The sequence below is a fragment of the Dendrobium catenatum genome, unplaced genomic scaffold, assembly GCF_001605985.2.
Source record: "Dendrobium catenatum unplaced genomic scaffold, ASM160598v2 fragScaff_scaffold_243, whole genome shotgun sequence".
Taxonomy (NCBI): domain Eukaryota; kingdom Viridiplantae; phylum Streptophyta; class Magnoliopsida; order Asparagales; family Orchidaceae; genus Dendrobium; species Dendrobium catenatum.
In genome coordinates this window covers 455,724-481,303 of record NW_021318705.1, presented here as the reverse complement: position 1 = coordinate 481,303, position 25,580 = coordinate 455,724, and the positions used below count along the sequence as shown (strand labels likewise).

At 37.4% G+C, this 25,580-nt stretch overlaps 1 protein-coding gene across 2 annotated transcripts; it reads right to left on the bottom strand.

Annotated features, from left to right (window-relative positions):
• Positions 1–310: 310 nt before the first annotated feature.
• Positions 311–12,623, bottom strand: LOC110094720 (clathrin light chain 2-like). Of its 2 annotated transcripts, XM_028693223.1 has the most exons (4): positions 12,115–12,623; positions 2,315–2,468; positions 1,781–2,229; positions 311–582 (listed from the first exon to the last, which is right to left on the bottom strand). In XM_028693223.1, the coding sequence occupies exons 1-3, from the start codon at positions 12,516–12,518 to the stop codon at positions 1,816–1,818; spliced, it is 972 nt and encodes a 323-aa protein (XP_028549056.1). In that variant the 5' UTR covers positions 12,519–12,623; the 3' UTR covers positions 311–582; positions 1,781–1,815. The 2 variants fall into 2 exon arrangements, with proteins under 2 accessions (XP_028549056.1, XP_020675677.1); XM_020820018.2 differs by lacking the exon at positions 311–582 and having other exon boundaries at positions 1,661–2,229; positions 12,115–12,622.
• Between the last annotated feature and the right edge of the window lie 12,957 nt (positions 12,624–25,580).

The window sequence follows — 25,580 nt, the reverse complement described above, 5'->3', positions numbered from 1 at the left end:
GAGTCCATAAAAACCTAGCTTTCTCGATCTAGGAATTATTCTCTCACCAACCGACTACACTTAAGGGGAGAATATAGATTTGATAAAATATAAACTGATTTAAAAATGATATTTTTATAAAATTTTGATCAGGCACTATGGTGCTCAGCCTTGCAGTGCCACAGCACCGCCCCCAACGATGCAACTTAAAACTAATTTGGCAAAAAGATAAATAGCTTAATATGGCAGCACAGCCTATCCATCGTCGTGGCTCCCTGGGAATAAATTTCAAAAATTTCAATCATGCACATAGACTCCTGGGACCAGCTTAAAAATAGATTCAAACACATGCATATAAAACACTCATAGACACATACAAGAGTTATTAAACATTGAAGAGTTATTAAACATTGAAAGTCAATATGTTACCCTTACGAGACTGGATCAAAATAGGTGCATGAATTCAATAAGCGTTACACAGTCTCTCAATCACCATCATCCAACAATAGCTTACCTTCATCGTCATTCTAGTTTAGCCTCAAAGCCACCATCCAACTATGACTTTAAAAAAGTCGTCATCTTTCCAACCATCGTGTCATGCCCCTGGATCAAAATTGAAAGAATTGTATTTTTCTTTCTAGACAGATTTAACCAGAGATTACCAATACCATATAAACAGTGGAAAGAAAAAAGTGCATTTATATTCATCAATCCGCAATTGAACCGGCTCAAAAATAAAATTATAAGAGAAAAAAAAGATGAGAGAGATTTCACAATCTAACAGAGGAGAGACAGAGGGTAAATGGGTGAGCGTGAAATATCATGTTTAAGGAGAGCACCCTCGGCTTGAAGTTCAAAGTCGTGAAAAATCCAATTAGTCCAAATAAAATTCGACAAATATGAGAAGAGAGAAATCCTTACTACGATATCATGTTATGAAGAAGGAAATTATCATGTCATGTACCAAACCTCTAATTCCAGAGAAAGCCACCCATGAAAATAGAGAGGTGAATGAGTGAGGAAGGCAATAGCTGCGATTTTTTTTTTTTAACGGAATATCCACCTGCTACCACCCCCAGACGCTTGGCGGCGTTTGCGGCGTGACTAATCATCGGCTGACCTAGAAGAGGCACCCACCCCAGAAACCTCCTGGCCCGCACTTGATTGGGCCCCACTTAAGAGGCGCTACAGCTCGAGGGGAATCGAGCACGGGTTGGGGGGTTCCCAACCGTACTCATCCACCAACCAAACTAAGCAACAGTGGATATAGCTGTAGAAATTTAATAATCATAGAGTTCAAAAAGGCTTTTACCTGATCTCAAGGGTCAAAGAACAATGAGATTGACAAGTCATTATCAATCTAAGCCGAAATCCGAGGCAGCTAAAAATACGCAATGAATATCATTTTTTTTTTCCTCAGCCCAAAGATTTCCCCCAAATTCTCATTATAATGGTTAAAATTTCAATGATCTTGTTGTTAAGAAAAGCATTATGAGATGATGAATCAAGAGGGGCAAAATATGACAACTTCTATAAGTTCGTAGCAAAGATGAACTGAACCAATAACAAAAGTACAGAAGTTTACTATTTAAGCATGTAGGCAAATAAGGCAAGCAACACTCTTCAAAATTTTAAAAAAAATGCAAAATTATCGCATACAACCAGTTTGTACAAACCAATGTAAAAAGATTATAAAGAATATTGAACAGAAACAGTTATCAGCTTCTTCTCTGAAGCCACTCAAAGGAACATACAAAGACCTATTTCATAAAACATGGAATGATAAAGCAACTTAAATCACCTGGAGATGAACGAGGCCAATGTAATTCAGTCCAATTACTGAGTAGAAGCTGGTTCTGGCTCCGCAGCGATTTCCACTTCTACAGCTGCTGCAGAAGCTTGAGTAGTATTAGCAGTACTCTTCAACGTGGCTTCTTTTGTCGGCGATTTTGCCTTATTTCCATCTTTTTTGGCAGCAACTTCAGCATCTTTTGCTGGGGGTGGAGGAGGCTTCATGTGTGGTGGAGGTGTATGCTTCAGTTTCACCAACAACTGACGCATCCTTGAAAGATCAGTGGGCTTTCCTGGCTTTGGTCCATGAATTACTACAACGGATGGTTTCTTCTCCGGATCTTTCTTTCCTCTCTTCTTCTCAATATTTGGCACTTCATTGGGGATGAGCTCAGCTATAGCTTTCCAGTACTGCTTATCAGCTTCGGCATGGAACTTTTCTTGGTTCTTCAAAAACAGCTGGAAGATAACTCAAGATCTTAGGAGGAAATTACATTTCTAACGAGTCAGGAGCAGGTAAGATAGGAAGAACGATGGAATTTACCTTCTCTTTTTCTCTGTTGTTGGTCATGTTTGATTCACGGTTCAGCTTGCGCTTCTCATAGAAAGCTTGTTTGAATTCCTCAGCTTCGGCAATAATCTGATTCCTCATGTCCTTTTCTTTTCCTTCTTTCTGTTCTAGATGAATGGCATTCTGGCTGCATGCAGGATTAATAGTAAAATATTATAAAGAGAACCTGATCACGACAATGGAATGCATATCACATAAATTAATAATGAGACGGAGAGCATATCTTGGATGTTAAATGACTTTATAGCTTCAGGCAACATGTAAGGCACAAAATCCTGCAAAATATAACGCAGTAGGGAGTTTTTCTCTATTCATTGATTTCTGTAGCAAAGCGTAAGAGAGAAAATAATCAAGAATACAATAGTCTCCCACAATTGGGATCTATGTGATCGTCTAGTCTAGAAAGGTGTATGTGAGAAGATATTTTTGTTGCGTTATCGACAAAATCAAAATTAAGGTGAAATTTCTCTGAGAAAGCAACATAAAAATGATGCACCGCAGATGAGCCCATGCATAAAAATGAACTTATAAGATACATCAAGTTAAGCTAACAAAATGTTTGTAAGGTTGGGATTTTGAGCGGATTTATCTAAACCATCATGAGTCTCGAGGCATGATTGGATCTTAAGGCATTAATGAATTTTCAAGTGTCTATACTTGCGTTTAAGACAGACCGAGCCAAACCAGACTAATAAGCCCCAACCTAACCTGGGGAATATTTCATTCTAACTAGAGCACCTGAACCCTAACCTGAAAAAAGCCAATGACTCGTGGCATACCAACCCTAATGCATATGGTTGGGCGCGGGCGCACTAGCATGACTTAATAGCTGGAAAGGGACTTTAATAATTCGACGAAGGCAATTTGGAACAAGGCTGTTGACTCTCTTAATGCGTATCTCATTGCTACCCAAAATGGTATAGGACTAGCATGTCAAGACTTACATTATGAAATTAAGCACAAGTTGGATTTAAAATCAGCAAGTTATTAATCATAGGGATGCATAAAACAAGCTTCAAAACAAGTAAGAAAAGCAATTCAAAAATAGTAATTAATCACAACCAAAGTTCTAGAATTCAAGAAGGATAAATTAAATCAATAACTTAGCTAACATGGGTTGGCAAAAAGATCCAACATTTAACATAGATTAGTCACTACAAAAATCATGCACTCAATGATTTAAGAAACTACTGGGATTTAAATTAACATGAAAATAGTGATGCCACATAGAATTGGACTTCAAAAAAATATCTACTTAAATATATGAAGTAAGAGTAGAAAGACTTAGGTACTTGCGTCGCAGGGAAGCTTCCTTCATATGTGGTGGGGTCTCATCGGTTAATCTTTAAAGGGTTGCTCCGTAGTGCCTTCCTTGTGTCTTGCTTCACAATGGAGAAGAATAGATGTTGGCCAAAATTTGGAAGGAGGGAGGCCACGGTTTTTGCTATTTGGGGAAGATTAGGAATGGTGTGAGATTAATTAGAGTGGTGGGGCTTAGGGGAATGGGAGAGAGTGGGGTTGGATAATGGAGAAGTAGTTTTGAAATGGAGAAAAGTTAAAGTGAAATTTGCAATTAATGAGTCAACTTCCCATTAATTATCATCGAGAGTTCCAAGAGTGAACCATCTAAAGGAAAGGGAAGGGGGTTGTGGATTTTCAAATTCCCAACTAATTTTGAAAATGAAAAGGAGAGGAGAGTGGGATTGGAAAACAAAGAAGTAGTTTTGAAAAGAGGAAAAGTTAAAGTAAACTTTGCAATTAATGGGTCAACTTCTCATTAATTAATATGGAGAGTTCCAAGAGTGGGCCAACCATGGGAAAGGGAAGGGGTTGTGGCTTTTCGAATTCCCAACTAATTTTAAAAATAAAAAGGAGGAGAGAAGTAACTTCTGATTTCATAATTCCAAGAGACAAGTGGTGTCCAATTGGAATCCCACATGTCAAAACTTCAGAGTTGAAAATTTTGGATTGGGGACTTGGATGGAGAAGTGGTGATGGAGGGCTTGCCGTGGGCGGTGAAAGGGGTACCTGGCCGAGGGGGGGGGGCTAATCGGTGGCTATGGAGGAAGGAGTGGAAGGGGAAGAGATACAAGGGGGAAACCAAGAGCTCACCTTAATGGGCCGTTTGGTACTTCATTTGCCTTCTCCTAAGGCTTCACCACTTCAACACACTCACTCTCACACAAGATAATAGAGCTTAAATCAAAATTCATTTAAAATAATCATCATCACCTTATAAGAGATTTGGGTGGTGGGGGAGGGGGAGGGGGAGAGAGAGAGAGAGAGAGGCACCACCACATGACAAGACAAAAAGGCACAAATGCTCTTGGGCTTATAACATAACATTAAGGAAAAGTTCACAAATGCCATTGGGCTTACAACATAATAATAAGGAAAAGTTCACAAACTAAATTAATTCACATACAACACACACAATAACTAATAATATAATGACTCAATCTTGGTCATTGATCTACGGCCCCTTCTATGATAAACTTTCCGTGCATTGATGTCCTCATTACTTAGTCATCAATGTATTTATATAAGTTCTATTATGGATGATCTCTAAGCCCACAAACTCCATAGTAGTCAAGGTGATTCAGTCCCTTTCCTACTAAGTGCTGACTCAAGAAGCCTTTTGATTGATATAATGTAAATCAAGCTATCATGGAGCATTATGCGTTTAATGCAAATATAATTATTAGCCTTGATTATACTTAATAAATAGTAATAATATCTTAAAAAAAAGTTCTAGATGTAATTATTTTCAAATTAACTTAGATAAATAATTAATTACAATTTTTTTATATAATCAATCAATTATTAATTATACTTGGCATGATATTATGATTAAAATAATAATAATAGTTAGTGATCATCATTTAAGCTATAACTATTCTATAATAAAATTAATAAGAATTATTTTAATCAATTGTTATATTAAATTATCCTAAACATAATTATCAAAATTATTAAATATTTATACATTCTTAATGATCTTTATTATAGCACTAATTAACCATTGATCCATCAAATTGATATTTAATTGATATAACTAATATCCAATTAGCATAATTAGCTTGATTAATCAAAACAAACACTGAGGCATTTTCCACAACATGTAAAATACCTTAATAAGAGTTTTCACAATTTTAGGAAACAACTCATTCGGTTTCCAAAAACATAAAATGAAAACATGATTGTTGAACTTACTCTTTATTTAGGGCATCCTTTCATTCACTTTTGTTTTATGTTTTTTCCCCAAATGCCTGGCCGAGGGGGGGGGGCTAATCGGTGGCTATGGAGGAAGGAGTGGAAGGGGAAGAGATACAAGGGGGAAACCAAGAGCTCACCTTAATGGGCCGTTTGGTACTTCATTTGCCTTCTCCTAAGGCTTCACCACTTCAACACACTCACTCTCACACAAGATAATAGAGCTTAAATCAAAATTCATTTAAAATAATCATCATCACCTTATAAGAGATTTGGGTGGTGGGGGAGGGGGAGGGGGAGAGAGAGAGAGAGAGAGGCACCACCACATGACAAGACAAAAAGGCACAAATGCTCTTGGGCTTATAACATAACATTAAGGAAAAGTTCACAAATGCCATTGGGCTTACAACATAATAATAAGGAAAAGTTCACAAACTAAATTAATTCACATACAACACACACAATAACTAATAATATAATGACTCAATCTTGGTCATTGATCTACGGCCCCTTCTATGATAAACTTTCCGTGCATTGATGTCCTCATTACTTAGTCATCAATGTATTTATATAAGTTCTATTATGGATGATCTCTAAGCCCACAAACTCCATAGTAGTCAAGGTGATTCAGTCCCTTTCCTACTAAGTGCTGACTCAAGAAGCCTTTTGATTGATATAATGTAAATCAAGCTATCATGGAGCATTATGCGTTTAATGCAAATATAATTATTAGCCTTGATTATACTTAATAAATAGTAATAATATCTTAAAAAAAAGTTCTAGATGTAATTATTTTCAAATTAACTTAGATAAATAATTAATTACAATTTTTTTATATAATCAATCAATTATTAATTATACTTGGCATGATATTATGATTAAAATAATAATAATAGTTAGTGATCATCATTTAAGCTATAACTATTCTATAATAAAATTAATAAGAATTATTTTAATCAATTGTTATATTAAATTATCCTAAACATAATTATCAAAATTATTAAATATTTATACATTCTTAATGATCTTTATTATAGCACTAATTAACCATTGATCCATCAAATTGATATTTAATTGATATAACTAATATCCAATTAGCATAATTAGCTTGATTAATCAAAACAAACACTGAGGCATTTTCCACAACATGTAAAATACCTTAATAAGAGTTTTCACAATTTTAGGAAACAACTCATTCGGTTTCCAAAAACATAAAATGAAAACATGATTGTTGAACTTACTCTTTATTTAGGGCATCCTTTCATTCACTTTTGTTTTATGTTTTTTCCCCAAAAAATAGGTAATAAAACAAGAAAAAACATTCTTCTTCATCATATTTTATTTTATTTTTTATTTTTAAAAACAAAATGGTTTGTTTCTTGAAATTGTTAAAATACTTTTAAGGGTGTTTTCACATGTTTTGAAAACATATCGAAGTGTCTATTTCAATTACTAGTGATGTTGATATCATCAATATAAACTAGAAGATATATAACTGTGTCACTAGTGTTGAGGATGAAGAGAGAGGTACAAGGGAATTGCTAAAGATATAAGTAGTCATAAATTAGTAACGTAATAATGTCAAACACAGAGTACTTGATTGAGGCCATAGAAGACTTTCTGAATCATGCATAAATGTGTAGGATGATGTGTCAATGAAGCTGGGAGTTGAGCCATGAAAACGTCCTCAGAAGATGGCCTTGGAGAAATTCATAGTTGACATCTAGTTGCCAGAAAAATCATCATCAACTAACACCTATATTATGAATCAATAATATAGCGGCAATCTTAATAATTGGATTGAAAGTATCATTATGGTTTACTCCTAGAAATTGGTGAAAAACATTGGCCATCCATCGATTTTTGCACATGTCTATGGAGCCATCGGGATATATTTAATCTAAAAGACCCACCTTTACCCAACTAGGTTTTGGGTGAAGGTGAGGGAATAAGTGCTCATGTTTCATTTTGAACAAAATATATCATATCCATTGGGACTAACTCAACATATATTATGATTTTTTTAGTGTTTGGGTTATGGTGGTGAGTTCAGGTTCAGGAATTAGTTGGTTGTGAGTGTGAGTTTTTAGATTGGTTTGTAGAAGTTATTTTAGTCTTAGGTGGTGGTCATTCAGTGAGTGTTGATGGGGTGGGAGGGAGTCCGGTTGATTGTGAAGGGAGATGGGGGTGGGGATGTTGTTGTGGTTGGTTTGGTGTGGAGGCTGTATATATAGTGATGTTAAAAGAGGGGACATTGTGGGTGGCATGAATGAAAGGGAGTATAAGTATGAAAGGAAGACAACACAAAGAGAAAGGAGGACAACACAATGAGATTGCTTCTTTAGAGGTGCAATGAACCAAGAAAAGAGTTATAACGGGAAAGATAGACTCAGCAAATTGTATATGATGAGAGTCAAAGATTTTGGATGTGATGGTCTTTAGGCTGAGTAGGCACTCTGCACAAGAGAGTTATTGAGGAAGAAACAAAGTTTGAAGTGAGATTCAAATGGAACACATGTGAAGTGATAGGTAGCAGAAGCAATCAAATGCAAGGTTTAGAACAATTGTGAGGCGAATCAGTCCATATGGAGAAGAGTAGTAAAGTGTGGGAGTGAGCATACAATTTATAAGTAGCCTGTCATGGTGGAAAGTATTAGTCCAATAGGAAGGTGGAATATACACAAGATACGGAAGACAGAGAGACCGGACCAATTTCAACAATATATCAATGACGACTATCAGATATCCATTATTTATAGGCATGTGTGGTGGGCTAGCAAGATGAGAGATGCCATTGGTGGATAGAAATATGACAATGGTGTGCATATTCACCACCATTGTAAAAACATAAACGATTTTTTTATCAAAGTACTTTTTACTGAGTTGTTGAAGTGGATGAATCTATAAAAAAAACAAGAGATTTTCCTTGATAGGATAGTACATATGTTTTTGGTATAGTTATTGTGAGGGTGAGGTCTCCACATCTAAGAACATTAATTTCAAGAGACTGATAAGTTACAATAGCGAAGAAAGATAATAAAATTTGTAACTTGTATTGCATTGACTCGCATTGCTATAAGCAGTTGATGACAAAAGGGAATATACATATAGGTAGAACTAGAAATGATAGAATTGAGAATTGAATTTGACAAATGACATGATTTATATAATGCCGCTATAGAGTGTAATTTTAGTAGTAGTAATAAATCTAGTGGGCGGATTGTGACTTCGAGCAATAAAGTCATTAATAAGAATACACGTTTTAGATATCTTGGGTCTATTAGTCAAAGAGATGGTGAAATAGATGTGGATATTATTAGTAGAATTCAAGTTGGATGGTTGAAATAGAGGAATGCAACGGGCTTGTTGTGTGATAGAAAAGTCCCCCTCAAACTAAAGGGAAAATTCTATAAGATAGTGGTTAGACCTGCAATGCTTTATGGTGCAGAATGTTGGCGATTAAAAGAGAAGCATAATATTAAGTTAAGTGTTGCATAAATGAGGATGCTCAGGTTGATGAGTGATTTTACTCTAAGAGACATGATACAAAATGAGCATATACATGAAAAGGTTGGAGTAGCTTTAGTGGAATATAAGATTAGAGAGAATCGCGCTAGATGGTTTAGTCACATAAAACGGCGGCCTTCAAATGACCTGGTTAGGAGACTAGATGTATTAGATTTGGCTTATGTTAAGAAAGGTAGAGGTAGAACTAAAAAAACTTAATTAGAAAATATTAGATATGACCTTTCTTTATAAGATTTAAATGAGGATTTGACTTTTAACATGACACTATGGAGAAAAAAGATTCATGAGACCGACCCCACATAGTGGGATAAAGAATTGATGATGTTGTTGTTGTTGCTATTTAAGGTGAAGAAGTATTGACAAAAGAAAAAATAACACGTTGAGGCAATAGACAATTCATGCACACCATCATTATTTAGCCCCCATCACAAGGATCGCTCTTTTTTAATAGATTCTTAGTCGGTAGTAATATGATGGATAATTGGTTAGAATTACAAAACTAATAATATGTAAATTATTTTCATACTAGTTACACAAAGGATATAATTTAAGAGGAAATTGCAAGAGGTAGAGGACAAAGAGTTTGAAATTGTGTAAGTTATGAGTAAACTCATACCATGTTTACTCATACCATTGTTAAGGCCACCATATAGAGTGTAAGGTTAGAGATTGCTAAGTCTGTGGTGATATAGTAAGGAGGTTGTTATCAAGCATCCATGTGGAAGTAATCAAAGTGTTGTTAGTGGAATCGTAGGCTCATGTCTGCCTCGATTTAGGTGGATGCGTCCTCTAGATATTAATAAATGAAAGTTAGGTGAAAATGGATCACCATTCGATCATGAGTGCTCGATGCTTGATAGTAACCAAGATAAGAGTGTAATCAATAAGTTGACTGCAACAATGTATGGATATTATTTTTGAAGGTGAATAGTAAGTAAACATTTGACTGTGTGACACTGAGTGTTGCATGTTTGATACTAGCCAAGATGAGAGCGGGCAGGAATAGATAGACTACAAACATGTTATAGCTAATGATTTGAGTAGATGGTGAAGAGGTGGAGATGTCATAAGTGCATAATAGCAGAGCAATGTACAACAAGGAAAAAAGGCAAGGCTATCTGGAAATCATAAAGCTTTAGCACTTGGGGTTTGGAGAAATAGAGAAGTGAAGGAATGTGGGACACAATAGGGTGTTTTGATGCAAGTGATTGTAAGAATAAGTGCAATGTTGCGAGGAGAAGAGGTACAGTTAGAAGCAATGAGAGGCGTACGCATGTGGCGGGGAAGCCATGAGAGAGGCGCAAGTGCAAACAGAGCACATAAACCAATGAGTTAAAGATAAAGTTGTATGTTCATCATGGTAGTGGCATACAAGTTAAAACGATGGTGGAAACTGGCAAACAAGTGATGAGGTTACAAAGGATGTGCATGAGGGAGCATGCAATAGTGGAGTCGTGCACGATAGAAGGTTAGGTTATGTAGGGGGTGCATGTAAAACATCAACAAGTCGTGGGCAAGAGCACTGGGCATGATGATGCACTGAGGTAAGGTACAAAAAGTTGCACATGGGGTCACTTGGGAGAGCAATGTTGGGTTAGGTGTCTACATGGGTACATTTATCGGCAGAGTGTGTTGTGCAATAGCTCCTACATAGAAGGAACCGTGAAGTTTAACAAATATTAAAGCTATGGTACTTGCTCAAGGTTCAATTAAATCACAACCGTATATTTTGAGTTCAAATCCTTAATCTCGTTTCAATCTTATCGATTAAGTCTCAACAACTCATTAACATGAGATCCTAAACCAGTCTATTAAATCCATAGCCACATGGCTCACACATGCTTCTTCTTCAAGCATCATTTGTCCCGTTTATGCTTCTCCAGCAAGCTCTCTTCTCAACATTGTCATTGATGACTCATCCAGCAAGCTCCTATCGTGTGCTTTCTTTAGTGACCTACTTCTATTGTTGATACCTTCTCCAACAAGCTCCCTTTACAATTTTAAAAAAAAAAATGCATCGGTTTGGATCCCATTGTGCTCATACTTCTACTTTCTTCTATCATGGTTATAGAAGGAATTGCTATAGTTTTATTATATCTATTCCAGGTGTAGATTCTTGTGTGGTTGTTGGTTCATGTTTTCAACATAGCTGCTTTATTTTTATAATAATACTTGATTATGAATATCCATGCTTATGTCGTGCAATATGAATTCCTTAGTTTCTCTCTCTTTTTCTTCAGAATTCCATATTAGATGAATCATGTCCCTTAGTAGGCAACTCGAAGTGATGTTTATGCTAAAATCTCACTCAAAAGAAACCTACAACTGTATTATATAGTCCACAAAAATTGTTTTATAGATTCATGAATCTAGCTGGTCATTTTTTATTTCACGTGCATTGACCAGGTAGGCTTGCCACCATCTAGCCACCATTATATATATATATATATATATATATATATATATATATATATGATCAATAGCCTCATCATCCAATTCATAAAAAGTGAATTGAAAGTCTCGGCTGATCAAAATACTTAATGCTCTTATTTTCAGAAAATTCCCAGAATAAGTCTTCTTTGATGTCCATGATGTACTTAAATTGCAATTTACGAAAACAGAGAATAACCAAGATATTTTCCATGTATCTGCCTCAGGAAAACAGAGGCAAGCAAAAAATAAATTAAAACAAAAGCATTTGCATGATGTCTCTGAGATTGCAAATCGGCCATTTACAGGTGAACATAAGGAAAGAAAGATTTAGAATCACAGAGAAAATATTGCAAAGTAATTGTTTAAATAAATCAGCATCTTCGGGAAACCTTGAAACCTATAAACGATCTACAAAAAATATCATTTACCATAAATATCCTATCATAAGGCAACTAGGATATGCTCAGATCTATGCATTAATATATAAAATTCTGCCTTCATTCGACGATTATTGTAAAAAACGATCGACGTTGTTCCAAACTAGATCCCTAACAATTACGCATAAGAAATATCAGATCTGTAACAGAAAGTCTTCTCACCGGCGCCACTCCCGCAGACGAAACCCTTCTTCCTTCATCTCCTCCGGTTCCGGAAGAATAGGCCCATCAGATACAAAGATGTCACCATTCTCCTCGGCACCATAGACATGCCCATTGGATTCATGCATCGTGAACGGCGAAGCAGCCGAAGGATACTGCTGTTGCAGATCGGCTTGGAAGCCGTAGTGCTCCGGAGAGATCGCATGATCTACAGGGACCTCCGCATTTCCAAAGCTCCCGTCGGGGACGTAGTCGCTCGTCCCATTTGGGCCATTCGATTGGTCGTCTCCGGTGAAGTTCGAGTAGGATTCGTAACCCATGTAGCTCTCGTCGTCGAAGGGGTGGCTCGAAACCCTAGCCGCCGCATCCCCATCGTTGCTGAAGGCATCGAAAGACGAAGACATCGCTCTTCCGACGATCAACGTCCCCCTCTTTCTCCGTGACTTCTCTTTTTTTTTTTCTCTCAATTAAGCTTTTTTTATTTCGAATGATTATTTTTCTGTAGAAGTTGAGCGGCTCTTTCATTATAGTTTATAAAGCACACAAAGTGATTACCGAACCGAACCAAACGGTAACATCAAACGCGCGTATCGCAGAAGCATCACTAAGTAAGATTCACTCAACCCTTCTGAGGTCATTACTAATTTGATTAATAAGAAGAGGTAAATAGTCAACTTCAAATTTGGCGAACGTCTCTCTCATAATATTATTTTTAAAAAAAATATATGTGATTCTATCAAAATATATTTTTTCTTTTTATTTTTACTTCTTAAAATGATTTCAATAATTCAAATGTTTAAATATAAATGAATTCTATGAGTTAGAATTCAAAATATATAATTAATTTATAATTTATCATGAGAATATTAATAATTAATATATTTTATAAATAGTGATTCATTAAATATTGTATTATAACTTATCGTTTAAATTTATATTTTATATAAATATTTGTATGAAACTTATCAGAATATTAAGTAAAATTAATTGAGTAACGTTTTATTTGAGACAGCTTTTTTATTGTTTCTTAAAATAATTTTTTAGTACAAAATTTAATTTTTTTACTAAAAGTTGCTTTAAGAAGCAGTAAAAAAAACTGTCAAATGATGACTAGAATTCGCTTAGGCTAGCTTTTTTACTGCTTCTTAAAGTAATTTTTTAGTATAAAAATTTTAATTTTTAAACTAGAAATTTTTTTTAAGAATCAATAAAAAAATATCCCAAACAGAGCCTTAACAAAACATTTTTTAAAATCCTTTTATAAATAAATATATTAGTTATTATTCACAAATTATGTTTTATTAGTTTATAAAAAATATAAATTTTAAATGTATCTTTTATATAAATATGTTATCTTAGTACTATCATATTCTGATAATGTGTAATCTTTATTACCTTTGTTGCGTCCTGGAGTATTCGCAGCGGTAGAGAAATATTTAGTTTAACGTCTTAAGATAGTACAAAGATCCAACACACAATCAGATAAGAGAGAGGGTGTATCGTTTATAAGAGACACCAGAGTTTTTACGTGAAACCCTTGAAAAGGGGGAAAAATCACGGGTCTGGCCTAATTTGAATAAATCCACTAGTATTTGCAGTCGATTACAAATGAGGCCCTTCTTAGGGAGAAGGCCTTGGCTTGATGTTACAAATGTATGTCATATAGAGCGCATGACATGGTGGGAGTTACAATAATCAACATAGACATATTTGTCTGGTTGGAAGGGCCATAGTCAGCACGAGACGGAGATCTAAAAGATCGTAGTTGGCAGGAGACTGGGGTCAGAAAGACCATTGTTTGATAATGGATGTCGGAAGGACCATAGTAAGCGACGGAGGTCGGAAGGACCATAGTTGGTAGGAGACCAGGGTCAGAAAGACCTTTGTCTGTTAATGGAGATCAAAAGGATCATAGTAAGCGATAGAGGTCAGAAGGACCATAGTTGGCAGGAGATCGGGGACAAAAAGACTGTTGTCTGTAGATGGAGGTCAGAAGGACCATAGTAGGCGAAGAAGGTCGGAAGGACCATAATAGGTGACGGAGGTCCGAAAGACCGTAGTAGAATGGTGGTATTCCGAGAGAACTCTTGGCATCAAGTGGTGGCCCAGCAAAAGTTCGAGTCCCAAGTTATGGTTTGGTAGAATTCCAGGCCTTAGGTGGCGGTCCGGCAGAAGCCCGGGACTCAGGTGGTAGTCCGGTAGAATTTTGCATCAGATGGTGGTCCAGCGGAGCGACGACGTCAGGCGGTGGTCCGGCAGAGGAGAGGGCCTCAGGTGGTGGTATGATGGAGCAATAACGTCAGGCGATGGTCTGATAGATGTGAGGGCCTCTAGTGATGGTTCGGCAGAGCTTAGGGCCTCATGTGGTGGTCCGACGAAACAACGGCATCATGCGGTGGTCTGGCAGAGGTGAGGGCCTCAAGTGGTGGTCCGGCGAAGCTCAAGGCCTCAAGTGGTGGTCCGACGGTGCAACGACGTCAAGCGGTGGTCCAGCGGAGCAACAACGTCAGACGGTTATTCAGCGGAGCAACGACGTCAGGCGATGGTCTGGCAGAGGTAAGGGCCTCAAGTGGTGGTCCGACGGAAGTCCGGTGGTGGTCGAGGAGGAGCTTATTCCTTCTCTTCCTTCTCTCCTTCCTTCTTGTTTTTCATGTCAAATCCAACAAGTGAAAAACACGAGGCCTTGCCCAGATGAAGATTATTGCGTCCTAGAAAATTTGTGGCGATAGAGAGTGATGTAGTTTAGCATCTTAGCATTGTACGAAGATCCAACACACAAACAAATAAGAGAGTCTGATTAGAGAGTTTATCAGGGGCACCATAATTTTTATTTGAAAAATCTCTGAAAGAAGAAAAACCACGGGGCCTAACTCAATTTGAATGAATCCACTAGTGCTTGCAATTGATTACAAATGAGGCCCTTCCTTAGGAGGAAGGTATTGGCTCGAAGTATGAAATATACATTATATAGAGTGCATTATATGGTAGTAGTTGGAAGAATCAGTGTTAATATGTTTGTTTGGGTGGCATGACCATAGTTGACGAGCGATGTAGGTCGGAAGGACCATAATTGGATGACGGTAGTCGGAAGGATCGTGGTCGGGAGACGGAGGTCAAAAAAGATCATAGTCATGTGACAATGCTCGGAAGGATCATAGTCGGCAGAAGGATTGTAATCGGTGGGCAATGGTGGTTGAAAGGACAATAGTTGGCTGGCGATGGAGGATAGAAGGACAGTAGGCGGCAGGTGACGGAGTTCAGAAGGATCATAGTTGACGGGCGATAGAGGTCGGGAGGACCGTAGTTGGCGATGGCGATCAAAATGATCGTAGTTGGGGGGCGGTAGAGGTCAGAAGGACCTTAGTTGGACGACGGTGGTTGGAAGGACCATAGTCGGATGGCAAACGTGGTCGAAAGGGCTGTAGTCGATGAGCGACGAAGGTCAGAAGGACTGTATTTGGTGGAAGGATCATAGTTGACGGGTGACAGTGGTCAGAAGGATCATATTCGGCGGGTGAACGTGGTCAGAAGGGTCGTAGTCGGTGAGTGACAGAGGTAGGAAGGACTGGCGGAAGTCAGGTGGTGGTCGACGAATGAGCGAAAGTCCGTTGGTGTCCAAGAAGAACTTCGATGGAGATCAGGAGGAACCTCAGCTGTGGTCGGCAAGAACCTCGGCTGTGATTGAAAGGAACTCTTGCGGTGGTCGACGAACGGGTGGAATTTCGACGGCAGTTGGCGGCGAGGAAGCTCCCAAATTCTTCCCTTCTCTTCCTCCTTTCTCCTCCTTTTCATGAAAAGAGTTGGGACTATTTATAGTTTTTTTAGAGTGGCATGACTTGTAAATATATGGAGGATCAAGGTCAAAATGGGAGTGGTTTGAATGGATGGTAGATATTGACCCCCTTTATCATGGACTGTTTAATTGTCATTTGAATGCCTTAATGATATTGGAATTCATTGAATACACTATAAAGCAGAAGATTAAATATAAAAAATATTTTTTCTTTATATCGTCCAAACTATATATACATAGAATCTCAGGTCTATCTATAATAATACTTGACAAAAAAGTATGATAAAAATAAAAGTTGGGCCTGTAAAAAATAAAACTAGCCAAAAAGCATACCTATAACACAGATTAGAACCTGCTATTAAACTACTCAGCTCGCTCCTTACCCCTTTCTGACCTTAAACGGAAGCAAAAGTAAGAATAAAATAACACAGCTTAGTAGGCTATCTACAATACCCTAAAGCGTTTAAAATAATGTAAGTGTTAACTTTTTGTAAAGGTTAACTTGTTTTTATTAAATTATACTTTTAATTCCAAGTATATTGATATATAGAAGCATATTGAAATATTAGTTTAGTATTTAGTAATAGAATTAATAATATTGTACTAATCATATATTATTACTGATAAGTAATTCCTTGATAGCAGAATCCGATATAATAGGCATTTCACTATGTTATTGCTTAATAGACAGTATTATATAAGTAATTATTGCACTTTTTTCCCACTGTAGCCTTCCACTTAGTTCACTTTCAATGCATGCAAGGCCTGTGATTTAATCATACGGCTAGCATTAGGAGAATATGTTAGTGGAGGTATTAATAATATTATAATATAAAGATAAAAGCATTATAGTCTGAAGCAGCCTCCAATTATCCCATTTATTCCATCCTTCCAGCAGCCCAATTCTTTGGAGTCTGAAGCAGCTTCCGACGAGCACACCACTTACTGGGAGACATAGGAAAGGCCTATGGGCTACTGCTTGTTGGGGAAAAGTTAGGAAATTAGTAAGGTAATAGAAGGGAAATTTGGGGGAGGGAAAGAAGATGATTTGTGTTGTTCTTTCCTACAAATAACAGTTGTGATACTAATACTTGTTGGAAATAACAGCTTCAAACAAAAATAATCTGAATTGCTAAATTCAGGAATCTAAATTGGGTTGTTGAAATCAGGTGTTGTTGCTGTAAATTGTTGAAATCAATGAGAAAAGGAAGAGCAAAAGATAAGAACAGGTAAATGCATTGTTGTTTGTTGATATTAAGTAATGGTGGTTGCTGATTTTTTTCAAAAATGCTATCGCAGTTATTGAAATCAACCGCTGAAAAAAAATAGTAAGAAGACAAATTAAATTGGATGTGAATGAATTTAGTTAAGAAAGAGAGAGAGCTGAGGGAGGGAGTGGCTTGAATGAAGATAAACTTAAAAGGTTTTCATATAAACTATTATATTTTATTTGAATGCAAATTTGAATGACAAATAATTATACTTTATATCGTATATAAGAGGAAATGAGGCAAGGGTACTTTAGGAGAATGAATTTACCTAACTTCTTTAGAGGACGAGATGAGATATCAAATGATGCATATAAAATAATAAAATTTTATACATTTGCAAATGCATATTTGTTATATTTATGAAGTAGTATTTCAATTTATTCCACTTTATTTATATATGTGAATTGTTGATATGATTATGAAAATAGGCATTAAATGAAAGAGAATATAAAGTGATTTAAGTCATATATGGGGAATAAGCCCGCACAAGTAAATACGAAAGACCTATATATATGGGGAGTAAGCATACACTCTTAGCTCTAGAAGTTGGGAATTAAGACCTGATCTTGAATGAGAGAGCAACTTCAATTTTAAAAGTTGGGAATCTAGTCCCAACCTAGAATTGGAAATCTAAAAGGATGCATAAACTTATAGCCATCACATGACTTGTTTAAAGATTTTAAACTATGAGTAAGATGGAAAGTAATTATACATTTCTTATGATCAATATATAATTTACTTATGTTTTAAATTAATTGTTAACAATATTGTTATTGTTTCTTATACATTATTTGTGTATTTAATTGAGGTCATAGCTCGTTAGTAGTGATTGTATTGTAGGAATGGGGAAAGAGTCCGTAGGCACTAAAGGGGTGCCTATCTTTTTTTTGGTGTGCATAGAGATTCAAGTGTAAGTTATACAAAGACTTTTGGGTATGTAAGTAAATTTTAAAAATTTTAGTTCAGCTCTGTATTTACATTGTTTATATTTGATGTTACTTGAGGTACATTACATGCTTTCTATTATAATCTGTGGAGTTTGATGTTGAAGTATTATGAGAGTCTAAATAAACTTCTTTCCTTCTCTGTTATACACCAAATTGATTGTTAGAGGGTGAGTCAAACTGGGGTGTGACACTATCGTAGTCTAAAATATAGATTAATAGCTTAAACTAAAAGGACTAAAAAGAAAGTGTTGTAAAAGTAAATAGAAGTACACTACGAAAAGTTAAAATTAAAACATGTACGTGTTGATACAAGATTTTTAATAAGCATTTAAATAACTATTAAAAATGTACTGAAATTGACAAAAATATATATAAAAAAATATTTTACAGTAATTATGAGAATGGCTCTTAGGCCCTAATTTTTCATATACAATAAATAACAAAATCTACTCTCGCAACCAACATAATCCCTTCTTAATAAAAATAGCCTCTAGGCTCTAGAATTTTCAATACATAACAAATAATATAATCCATTTTTGTCGTTAAAAAAATATATTCTCTCCGTCAATTCAAATATTTCAATTAATATACACACATTTCAATATATTACATTTAAGAACTTGTCATAATGACTTAATGGTTGGCAACATAAAATCTTGGTTAGCAGAAATTCACATTTTTAAAAATGAACCAAATATCTAAAAATCGTGTATAACAACGTTCTAAAGTTTTTGCTGAATTAAAGCATGATTTTTAGTTAATTTATGAATTGATAAAAATTGCTTCTTTTCAAAATTATCATTTAGAAAATCTCAAAAAAAAAAAAAAAAAAAACTTAAAAAGACCTGAACAGTCGCACCGATAACATATCAAAAGTTACACGATAAAAATCACTAGAATTCGATAAAATTACTTTTTTGTAAAACTAAATTATAAATTCGATAAAAAAAATCTCAAAAATACTGAATTATTTAAAATTGAGATAAGTAAAACATAACATAGCTCAATTTGAGTAACTTTCTTAGCCCATAGTTTAAAAAGATCAAAGCAACCCAAAAATGAACTTTCTCTCACTTGAAAACCCTCTCTCTCTCTGGAAAGGAATGTGATGAATAGTGGATTTAGATATTTAAAGTGTTAAATTGGGCCCAATACATAAGCGCCACTATTTGATGGCCGGAGCGCTAGTTCATTTTTCATTTTCTCAAGAGCATCACTATGCAAGCACCGGGTGCCAAGACTAGTGCTGAGGAGCCAGACAACACCACACCTAAATGCTCTATGGGAAAAAAAATCTAAATTTCACCAATATGCATTCAAATCCCTTGGTTATACTCCATAAAGCAGACAACCCTTTTTATACTCAAACAATTTTCGTGCACATACAAAAGAGTTCAAAATGCAAAGATTCAAGCAATTATCTTTTTCAAATAAGGATAGAATAGGTTGAACTGAATACTGAATCTAGAGGCTCCATATGAAGTATGGTGGCAAAGGTCCGGAAAAGGTCTTGCAAAGGTCCGATGACGGCACTAGCTGGGAGGAGGTTTGGCACAATCAGCGTCTATGGGTGGCTCGTCCAAGGTTCAATGATTAGACAGTAAAACGAAGGTCCAACAGATGTTGCAGCTAGGTAGAGGTTAACTAATGCAACTGGCGAGGAGGAGGTTTGGTGCCAATTGCCGACCTGGAGGAGGTCAGATGGTGGTTGGTTAATGGAGGTCTATCAACATTGGTCATATGGAGGTTGACGATCAGCTAAGGGGAAAAGTTCCAACGGCAATTGGTCATGTGGAAGTCTGGCGAAATGGTTAGCAATTGGCAGAGGTCCGACGGCGATGATCAACCAACAAAGGTTTGCTGGCATTGGTGCTTGGGTGGAGCTCTAAAATATTTGGAGTCTCATAGCTCTCTCCAATCTCTAGCCAAAGTTTCCCCTCGTGTTGGGAGTGGGGGTTTATTTATTTATTTTTTTAGTGACATTCCCTGTAAATATGAGAAAATTAGGAGCATTTTATGAGACGACCCATATTGATTCCCCGATCACAGATTATTTTTTCAACATTTAGGTCCATAAATGATATCAGACTTAAGTGATATTACACTCATTGGATTTGTTTGATCGAGCTGCTCAATTTGATTATAAGCATGTCATATTTTTATATCATTTGGTCACTCAATTCAAGCTTTAAAATTTCCTATTATGCTTTATGTCATTGATTTGGGCTCTACTGGACTCAGATTGGAATGTTTTTGTGTCGTCAAGCCCGTCTCGTTGAGACATTCATTTTGATTATAACTTCATCGAAATCAAAGTCCAAATCATCACTAATTTAATTAGACTTCTTCGAGTTATACTTTTTCTTTGTTAAATATGCATCATCTTACTAATGATAATCCATCACATTAATCTTTTATTGAATTTAATCTTCCCATCGAGAACTGTGATTCCAATTTCTAGAAATTATTGATACATCCTCAAAAAATTATCTTAATCGGGCATGAATCTCGATGCAAAATCAAGTTGGAAACTTCCAAAATTAAAATTGGGGCCATCCAAACTCCGATTTCAGCAAACTTACAGTAGAACTGAACATCTTGGAAATACAAACCCAACGACACAAATTCGACTCAATCCGAGCCCAAATGTGTCCAAATCAAGGGTCTGAAGCGTTGTTGGAGGATTTGAACCACAATTTGGATTACCAAATGATTTCCAAACATGACATGCTTATATTTAAATCGAGCGGCTTGACAAGACAAATCCAATGAGCCTGAGCTCACTAAATTCTGACATCATTAAGACATTCAAAAGTCCATTAAACTATCCATGATCAAGGGATTCAATATTGGCCGTCCATCCAACCACTCCCCATTTACCCTTAATCTCTCACCTATTTATGAGCCATGCCACTCAAAAAATTTATAAATAGACCCCTCATTTCTCTTGAAAGGGGACCCAAGCAAGAAGAAGAAGAGAAGGAAGAAGCTCCTCCTCGACCACCACCTGAGTTCGTCGAACCACCGCCTACGCCATTGTTCCGCCTGACCACCACTTGAGGCACTCACCTCCTCCAGACCACCACTGGAGGCCCTCACCTCCACCGGACCACCGCATGTGGTCGTTGCTCCACCAGACCACCACTTGAGACCCTCACCTCCGCCGGACCACCGCCCGACGTTGTTGCTCCACCGGACCAGGCCCTCACCTCCATCGGACCATCGCCTGACGTCGTTGCTCCACTGAACCACTACTTGAGACTCTCACCTCCGCTGGACCATCGACTGACATCGTTGCTCCAACGGACCACCACTTAAGGCCCTCACCTCCGTAAGACCACCGCCTGACATCATTGCTCCGTCGGACCACCACCGGAGGCCCTGAGCTCCACCGGACCACCACTTAAAGCCCTGAGCTATGTCGGACCACCACTTGAGGCCCTGAGCTCGGTCGTACCACCACTTGAGGCCCTGGGTTCTGCCGGACCACCACCTGAGGTCTAAACTTCTCCCATACCAGCACGTGACGCCCGGACTTTTGTCGGACCACCACCTGAGGCCTGAACTTCTGTCAGACCACCACCTGAGGCCTGAACTTCTACCGAACCACCGCCTGATGCCTGGAATTCTATCAAAGTACCTCCCTACTCTATGGTCTTTCAGACAGCTGTCTCCTACCAACTATGGTCCTTCCGACCTCCGTTGCCTACTATGGTCCTTCCGACCAAACAAACATGTCTATATTATAACTTCCACCTTGTAATGTGCTCTTTATGAAGTACATTTATACCATCAAACCAAGACATTCTCCCAAGGAAGAGCCTCATTTGTAATCGAATACAAATACTAGTGGATTCATTCAAACTGGGCCAAACCCCGTGATTTTTCCCCCTTTTCAGGGGTTTCCACTTAAAAACTCTGGTGTCTCTTATGAATGCTACACCTTTTATCTAATATTCTTGTGTGATGGATCTTTGTACAATGCTAAGACTTTAAATTATATATTTCTCTATCGCTAAAGGATTTATGAATATAATATGTCTCTCATATAATCTAATTCATCAATCAATGGTGGAGCCATAAAATTTTTCTAGTGATGGCGCAAATTGATCCAGTCATAAGACCAATAATAGCAATTTTAAGAAATTTTCTATATGAATTTATTTATTTTTAAATAAAAAGTATAAAAATGATTAATCATTTTTACTTCTATTTTAATTGAAAATAAATATTAGTAATATTAGAAAATACTTAAAATTAGAATCAATGAATAGCGAAAAATTAGAGCATCGGTTTAGGGATTGTGAATATCCGATTTGGATCTAATTCATAAACTAAGTAAAATAAACTCTTTTTAGAAGAAAATGTGAGTCTTACCATAGATATTATAAACCTTAAATACCTCACAATAGATCTAATTTGTTTAATAACAACAACCAGATCAATTCTTGGCGAAAATATCATAATATCGCCAAAATAATTATGAAGTTTGATCATCATTAATAATTATGTTTTATGAATGATTATTTTTATTATTTTTAAGAAAATAGCCTAGGGAAACTATAATATATGCCATTAGATTCATATAATTTTCTATAATTAATCATTAATTTTATGTTAATTAATATTTATGAGTTGTAGAATATTGAATGGGGTAGAAAATAATCGATGTATGGAAATAAAAAGGTGAAAATTCAAGTTTGAATTTTATTTTGTGGGCACCATTGCGTTGGGGAATACGACTCCCTAGTGGTGGGAAAATTAAAAAATAAATAGGTTTTAGGTGAGCACCGCGGCACCAGGAAATGCCACCTAGGTCGCTAGGCGCTAGGTCTCAAGTAAGCATATTGTGGAGACATCTAGAAAAATTTTTGGAGAGTTGTGGCACTGGGATAGTTGGACATCGCGATAGTAGTTAAAAAAAATAATAATAAATTAATATTAAAATATCTCAATTCACTTGCTCATTTCATCGCCACCCTAGGCTTGCCAGCCAAGGGAGGAGAAGGAAAGGAAAGAAGAAAAATAAAGACATGGAAGGAATTTGGAGGCCAAGGTCTGGGATTCGTTTATAGTGTTAGTTTAGGAAGTTGCAGAGCTCTTGGTATACTCTTAAACCCTTGTCTCTAATTTCAATTACAATAAATTTGTTAGAAGTTATCAACAAAATTTTTTTTTTTTTTTGGTTTTACAAATTTTTCATCGCATGATTTTTTTATGTTATTATGTTCTTTACTATGGACATTTTGGCTATATGCAATTGAATTTTTAACGGCTGATTTTTCTTGTACAAAATTCTGAGCAAATTATTTAAATGATGCTTTTCTAATAATTGTTGTAGTTATATAAATGTCTTGAAATATTCATATGGAAGTTGCTATGAAAGTATAAATTGAATAAAAAAAAGAAAGAAAGTCCAATGAGCATTATATTATACTAGAAAAGTGGCTTTTATTGATAGTTTATATACTTTATGCTTACTGCATTGAACACTTAAATTAAGTATTGTTACATTTTATTTACATTATGCACTCATAGCATTAGAAGAGTTCTAATCTGATGGATGAGAAAGTGCACTCTCCATTATGTAACAATTGGTATAGATATACTCTTATGACCCCATCTGTCTGATGTAGATGTGGGAGGGATTTTAGCCCACTTGTTGGAAGTAGATGTGGGAGGTTAAATAATATTACAAGTTCTATTTTGGCCCCATCTATCTAGTGTATAGTTATGTATTTGTTCATAGATTTAGGATTGCTTTAGTTTTAGGTTTCTTGTTTTGGCATGTGTGGCCAATAGTGTGTTGCTTTTGTGTACCTCTTAGGTGCCTATTAATAGGCTTTAGCTTGTATTAGGAATGAAGCCAAGGAAATAAAGAATTTTGCATTGTTTTGGCTCACTCCGCCTCCCTCTCCTCTCTCTCTCCTCCTCCTCTTGCAATATCCATGAGGAAGCGCTTCTTCCTCAAGTGAAGGGATCTCACATCTGGTATCAGAGCCACGGTGGTGGTGATCTCGAGGTGGAGGAGAGAAGGTTTCTTGTCTAAAGGAACGAAGGAGGCGGTCGGCGGCCAAGCTCGGACGTGCGTTTGAGAGAGCCGAACCTGTGCGGCTCGGAGGCGGACGGGCAAGAATCGAACGCCGGAGTCGGGGTGTGATCCGGAGCTGCTGGCCGGAGGAGAAGTTTTGGCTCGAGTCAGATCTACTCGGCGAAGGGAGCTTGACGCATTGGGGACTTGTTCGCGTTCGACGGCTTGCGGGATCAGAAGACCGACGAAGGCCGGAGTGGCGTCGAGCCTTGCTCGCAGGTGAGCAGGCGAAGCAGCCGCACGGTGGCCGCGTGTGCTTCTGGCGGAGACTTGCTTGATCGCCTGGGTGAAGGCGGAATCGGGCACAGTGTCCGATCGGGATACAAGAAGGCGATATTCTCACGTTGGCTGTTCAGTGGGCAATAAATTGTTGCTTCTAGATTCAAGAGGGATCTGACATTTGCTATCATTTATTGAGAAGCTCGAACAATTCATACAGCAAGAAGCTGCAGAGATGATGCCATGGTGACATCGTCATCTAGTAAGTTGAGAAGACAGACGATGCAAGAAGTAATAAAGAAGAGATTAGATGTTATTTGGAGGCGGAGTTTTGGACTTTAGGTGGAGTCCGGGAGACACTAAGGTAGTGTCGGTTGTTCTTGGAGAGCAGGGTTGAGAGTGCAGGGCGCTTGGAGATGTGTGGTCGTGCGGTGCACGAAGAGTCCGTATAGGAGCGCGGGGCACTGGTGAAAGACACGCAGGGTGATGCGGCAGTGCGGAGCATGGTCTTGTGACGAGCGGAGCACTGGTGAGGGCGCATGGCTCGCTGTACGGGTAGATACGTGCAGGATGTGGTCGGAGAGAGACCACATGGGTGCAAGGCGCGGGCGAGGGCTTATGGCGTTTGGACGCGGGCTGGAGGTGCAGGGCGCGGGCACTGAGGCGCAGGGTGCTGGTGGATGCACAGGACGCGGAAGGCGGGCTAAGGGTGCTCGGGGATTGGCTGCGTTGGATGCAGTGCGACTGGAGATCTGTCAGGAGGTGGAGCTAAAATGTCGGTGGACGCTTTTGGCGGAGGAGATCGACAAGATCATTATTTGGCTGTTCTTTAAAGAACAGTGGTTATCCTTTGGTTTTTTGTAAATCTAGGCTCAAGGTGGAGATTGTTATGTATTTGTTCCTAGATTTAGGATTGCTTTAGTTTTAGGTTTCTTGTCTTGGCATGTGTTGCCAATAGTGTGTTGCTTTTGTGTAGCTCTTAGGTGCATATTAATAGGCTTTAGCTTGTATTAGGAATGAAGCCAAGGAAATAAAGAATTTTGCATTGTTTTGGCTCACGTCTCCTCCCTCTCCTCTCTCCCTCCTCCTCTTTCAAGATCCATGAGGAAGTGCTTCTTCCTCAAGTGAAGAGATCTCACAGTATA

What these genes read in the sequence shown, in the direction of transcription:
- LOC110094720 (XM_028693223.1), bottom strand. Translation starts at nt 12,518, where the DNA reads ATGTCTTCGTCTTTCGATGCCTTCAGCAACGATGGGGATGCGGCGGCT. An exon ending in CGTCTGCGGGAGTGGCGCCG is followed by an intron (nt 2,469 to 12,114) that starts GTGAGAAGACTT and finishes TCCTGCATGCAG; the next exon opens with CCAGAATGCCATTCATCTAG. An exon ending in ACAACAGAGAAAAAGAGAAG is followed by an intron (nt 2,230 to 2,314) that starts GTAAATTCCATC and finishes GTTATCTTCCAG; the next exon opens with CTGTTTTTGAAGAACCAAGA.